Source organism: Conger conger, chromosome 1 (assembly GCF_963514075.1).
Source record: "Conger conger chromosome 1, fConCon1.1, whole genome shotgun sequence".
Taxonomy (NCBI): domain Eukaryota; kingdom Metazoa; phylum Chordata; class Actinopteri; order Anguilliformes; family Congridae; genus Conger; species Conger conger.
In genome coordinates, this window is record NC_083760.1 from 29,796,703 (window position 1) to 29,802,376 (window position 5,674).

Sequence of the window (5,674 nt, forward strand, 5' to 3'; positions counted from 1 at the left end):
GCTTGTCCTCAAATTGTGCACTGCAAATGAATATGGGATGACATTGCAAACTTAATAATAAAATAAATAACATTATTGAGAAAGCAATATTTTAGTACAATGTGAATATCTCCCTGCCCTTGAATTCAAAGTAAAACAGGCTTATATGAAAAACATAACGAATTTGTCCCTCAGATTTAGAAATAAAGAGAGAAGCAAATAAAATTCATTGTGAACTGAACTAGTTGAGTAAGTACCTTGTAACTGAAAATGGCTCTGTAATGGACTTAAAAGTTGTAAATCCTGGAAGAGCTTACTAATGAGCGTAGCGTATGCTGCAAAACAGCGCCCCCTGTCGTCGGACTGATGAACATTTCTGAAACGGGTCTGGGCTCAGTATGCAAAAACGATTGATGACGTTAATGCTGTGCTATGTCCACTACCATACAGGTAGACCGTTGTGCAGACTTATTGTCATCGCTACACAACCGGCAGGCACTCACTGACATATTGCCTATCACCAAGTTGTTTACTGCTGATAACTGCACATTAGTAGGCAAAAAAACCCCACATCAGAACCATTTTTTTTAAAACTGTCTGATACTATTAAAGTGTTTTTGTGGAACCGAATCGATCAGAGATCCATACAGGTTGCCCAATCATTCGCAAACGAATAACATTTATCTGTTTTAAAAATATATAATTCTTCATTTTTCCAGTCTTGGCAATGCATAGGTATTAATCGTGGTACATACAAAATACATTAAATAATATTATGTCATTTTAGAATGCTAGAAAAAAGGGAAACTGTTTTGGGACAAATAATGCAAACGCACAGACCGAAGAATTGCACAGAGCTCTCAGCACTGGAATTCCATTATAGGCAGCGCCCCCTCCCCCTCGGCGTTTTAACGATGGTTTTTATTACCCCTTATTTTCAAGCAGCTACAGCACTGAAAGCCTCGTAATGCGTCGTTTTTTCCACACAGACTTCGCTGCACTGGCTGTGTGCGCAACGCAGCTCAGAATGCACTGATTTGTTACCAATTAACTACACACCCCTGGTTATATTCGCTATGCCTGACCCTTGGCAAAGCAATAGGGGACTTGGCAGCGTGGAATATGATCTGCAGCGTGTTGGGAAAATGCTGTAAATTGCTTTCATCCACCACACTGTAAAAGGAATATGCTTTTCATTAGGCGAATGCAAACAAAACAGTAATCATGTTTCGCTAGTCCGAAGGGAGGAGGTTTGTGCTTTATCAAACCAAAAGGAGAACAAGACCTCCAAATCAACAGGACAACAGATATTCACATAGTGCATCTCTTTGAATTTAAGGAAAGCCTGCAGCAAGTATACAGCAACTGTAACGATGCATGCATGCATCGGCTTGAAGCAGAGAACCCATGTTATCCGTCCCGGTGGGGTTTCTTTATTCTAAAACCGCCGAAAAATAATTAGCTTAAATGTAATTTATATGAATGTGGTTATCGATGATAATCCAATAACTTCATGTCCTCATATGCTTTAAATTAGAGTAGGATTCTTCCCTTATAATAACGATACCAAATATACATAGCCCAACCGTACACAAATAACATGCCAACTGACGATTTCTGAGACCAATATTTTTACAGTCCAGGTGTAGTGACGACTTGCCATTGTCCATCATCAAGCTTCCTTGTTCTTCCCATGAACCAAAAGACGTATGACCCTTGTGAAAAGCCATACACTTTGCATGCATGTTCGTTATTCTGAACGTGGATCAGTCCACTTCACGGTAAGAGACTATCTTGTTGGGTAACTTTGTATTTCATGTCAGGTCCCCTTGCAAAAGAGATTTCGAACTCAATGGGGTTTTCCTGGTTAAATAATGGTAAAATTAAAAAAGAGAATGTGGACTTTTTATTTCTTGTGAAAATATAAAAATATGTGTCCAACGACGCCAAAACGATTTAAATCAAATAACTAAAACTTTCTATTTTTTGTATAACTGCTTATCAACTTGAAAGATAACCTTCAGTTCAGTGGCATTATTAACATGTACATCAGGAGCAACTACTCGCTGTACAGTAAATGAAAAGGAAACCGATTCAATGTCAGCTTATCCTATTAAATCTTTTGAACCTCCGGATATTGCATTTGCAAGTGCATGAGCGACCTGTCATTGTCCATGTGTTCATTATTCTATACAATTCGCATACCTATTTTTCCATTGCTTTTGGGTAAGTTTGCTTTAAAAACATTAATCTCCTCAGAAATGCATCTGATATCAGGAGATTCTTGCAGACACTTTATTCATAGTGCATTATCAATGCGCAAAAACAGTCAGATTTGTAGTAACCAATCACGCATACCTTGCTTGACAGGGGTCCAGGAATGAGCAGTTTCAGCGCTTGCCTCTTCAGCTCTACAAGCCGTGCGTTACAGTTCTCGCACCAAACTCCTCGGTCAGACCCCGGCGAGCTCCCGCTGCCAGAACCAGGTGATCCAGTGCCGAATCCAGGGGAACCGCCCAGAGAACCCGGCGAGCCCGTGAGGATTCCCGGGGATGTGGTGCCAGGGGAGCCAGAAAATGACCCAGGAGAGGATGTGCCAGATCCAGGGGATGGTGTTCCAGACGAACCGGGCATGGATCCTGCACCCTCGGGGGCGGGGCGGCTACCGGTCCGGGACTCTTCGTAAGCTTTACGGTACCATGTCTCCGGAGAAAATGAAGCTGATTTCGTGGGAGAAGCATCTGTGATCTGTCGGGAAGAAACCCACGACGGTTTTAACAAGAACAATTCAGTACATGTACTACAGGTCATATGGATAACCAAGACGGGTTATAACGCGCCACATCAACAAAATGAAAATAAGTAGTACCCTACAATATTGCCTCCCGGTACAAACGCACAATTGTCTAAATTATTCCGATTAGCACAAGGTGAAATTAAAAGGCATAGGCTTCAGATACAGTCTAGAGTGATTGTTTTTTTTAATTATAAATGTAAACACTTCACCGCAGTCATTAGTGGTTTTAGACAAAAAAAACTATGTTACTAGCATCTATAAGAGCACCTACTACTCGTAACTACCTAGGACGTAATGAGTTTATTATTATATTATAATTATTATCCAACATACCCCATATTTGCGGCTTCTGTTGGTTCCTCTGTCTTTATTCCCAGAGAGAGAAGTCATATTGAAGGTTAGGGAAGGGGAATGGGGAGAAATTAAATCTTTATTGTTTTACATCCAACAAAAACGGCTTCAGTCAACCACACAACCCTCTCTTCACTGCTCGATCAAGGAGTAATACTGTGCAGAATCTGCATCCAATTGAGCACCACGGCACAAAAAAAGTAAAATAGTAATAACAATAAATGTGGTTCAAGGCGTAAATCCACTTGCGCTGGTCCCGCAAATTTCCAAGCATGTATAAGTCCCACTGCCCTTCGATATTGCCGACTTTTAAAATCCACAATGCAATCAGGTAGTTATTAAAGACGCCAAGGTCTGTTTGAATTCGGCCATCTCCCCACGATCACAATCCCTGTAACTGTGCGAGGCAACAAGCGATGTGGTGTTGCTGTTGCAGAACTGTAGAGTGCGCGCAAGGATTAAACAGGCAGTCAGACTGTCTGTGGCAGCAAGCTTGCAGTGGCGCTGCTATCCACTGCCGCTCCCAATGCAGTCCCCGCTTTGGTAAGTAAGACTTCGCATATCGGTGGAAAGGGAACCCGAAAACGCGCAGAACTGCCTATGGGTGGATTCTCTGTTCACCCCCTCCTCACGATACAGCCAATAGAAAAGCGATGTCTAAATGAGTGACAAGTGGGAGTCGTTTTCTATATAAAACTACTGTGCTTCGAAGCACCTACTGGCTGGATTTGGGTGGGCATGGATGGGCAATTGGTTTCACAGAAACTGTGTAGGCTATGCTTTGGTGAAAGAATTGTTAGAGGCACTATTTATGGTTATTTATCGAGATGTTGTTTTATTAACAAAAGTATTCGTTTGTGCCATATTGAGTCATATGCATCAATTCTGTATTTACAGTAGCCAACTATCATTTCTAAAATCCTCATCGACTTCTTAGTGTTCACAAGGCATGTTTTCAAAACATTTTAACTGATTATACCTTCATTAATGCATGCCTCGCATATGTGTCATATATCACAGGACTCAGATGATTTTTTTAAATGCATTTAACACTGCTATGAATTAAGACTTTCAAAGTAGAGTTGGACAGTCATGTGTTCGCAATAGTTGCGTTTGGGCAGTCAGGTAGCGCCACCTGTCGTCACTGGTTGACGTGGGCGAGATTTTTGGTAAGGGGAGCCTATATTTCTGTCTAGTCCTATGAGAGCAACAGTAGAGGACTCAACATGTTTGTGTTGCAAATTGTGTAGATTGATATTACAGTTATTTTACATGGCCTACGGACGAATAAAGTGAGTAAAAATAGGCTATCAATAAAAAGCATTCTGTTCATGTGACAATATGTTTGAACAACTAAGTTACCATCGGTTCTTGTTTTCAAAAGTATATAATACCACAATCAGAAGTGATGAGGAGAACACAAGGGTAATACAAAGTTATCAAATAGTAATAACAACTAATACAAATTCCTCTCCAGGCTATATGATACAAACAAAAAGTTGTAAATAATATTTTCCGCACTTTTTTTCATTTCTGAGAGGAATAATAGGCTACAAAATCAAAATCACCATTTGGACCCTGGTACGCATATTTTAAAAGTAGAGCTATGTAAAACTTGATTCAAAAAAGTGTATCTACGGTCGTGCCTGTTAGATAATGTCCGAAGCAGTAAATGAATGAATGAATCAGCGGAAATGCCGGTTAATCGTAAGAATGTCCTGGTTTTGCATCCCGGCCGACGTTTTTCTGTGTGGAGTTTGTATGTTCTCTCCCTGTGCGCGTGGGTTTTCTCCAGGGACTCCGCGTTCTTCTCACAGTAATGGCGAATATGTCTTTGCATGCAGGTTAGACTAATTGCAATTTAAAATTCCTGTAGGTACGAGCGTGAGTGAATGGTGTGTGCCATAATGGCCACCTGTCCAGCGTGTCTGCCTCGATGCGCGCAGAGTAAAACCTGGAATCATCCCAGACCTGTAACATGGACTGAAATAAAAAGAGCTGTTCCAGGTTTTACGCAGTGCAGTTTTCCAGCTAACTCAGCCATCCTGCTTCGTGATACAGACCCCAGGAACAAGCGGGTTAGATAATGGATGGATGGATCCTTTGTATAGCGGTCTGCACGGACAGGGTTATGCGTTCTCTAGAACAGGAGAGAAGTGGCTTACCGAAGATACGCAAGTTTTGGATCAGTCTCTAAATGTGTTTAATTTGAATTATTTGAACTATTTTTAACTATTTAATTGTATTATTTCAAGGGCATAATATTAAGAACCTTCATACCTGTTTTTTTTTTTTTTTGATATTCCGAATAGTATCATCTACCAGACTACATAGACAAAATGTATACAATAATTTGTCTTACGAATATATTTTTACAGAACAGCTAAAGACAGAATGGTCAAATGAGTGGTGTGACCAAAAAATAAACTTTTCTAATCCAGGTTGACCACGGTTCTCTTTGTATAGAAAGGTATTTCCCAATACATGAAACATAAAATAAAATAAAAGGATAAAGGGTCTTAATAAATCCCATACTAATGTTTCTGT

The 5,674-nt window shown here is 40.4% G+C and overlaps 1 protein-coding gene across 1 annotated transcript in view; it reads right to left on the bottom strand.

Moving 5' to 3' along the window:
* The window catches only part of kif26ba (kinesin family member 26Ba), a 120,860-nt gene extending 117,198 nt beyond the window's left edge, over nt 1–3,662 (bottom strand). Inside the window, exons 1-2 of the mRNA XM_061262746.1 lie at nt 3,110–3,662; nt 2,338–2,727 (exon numbers count right to left, since the gene is read on the bottom strand). Coding sequence (XP_061118730.1) covers nt 2,338–2,727; nt 3,110–3,166 — 447 coding nt within the window. The 5' untranslated portion in view covers nt 3,167–3,662. The remainder of the gene's footprint in view (nt 1–2,337; nt 2,728–3,109) is intronic.
* Nucleotides 3,663–5,674: the final 2,012 nt, after the last annotated feature.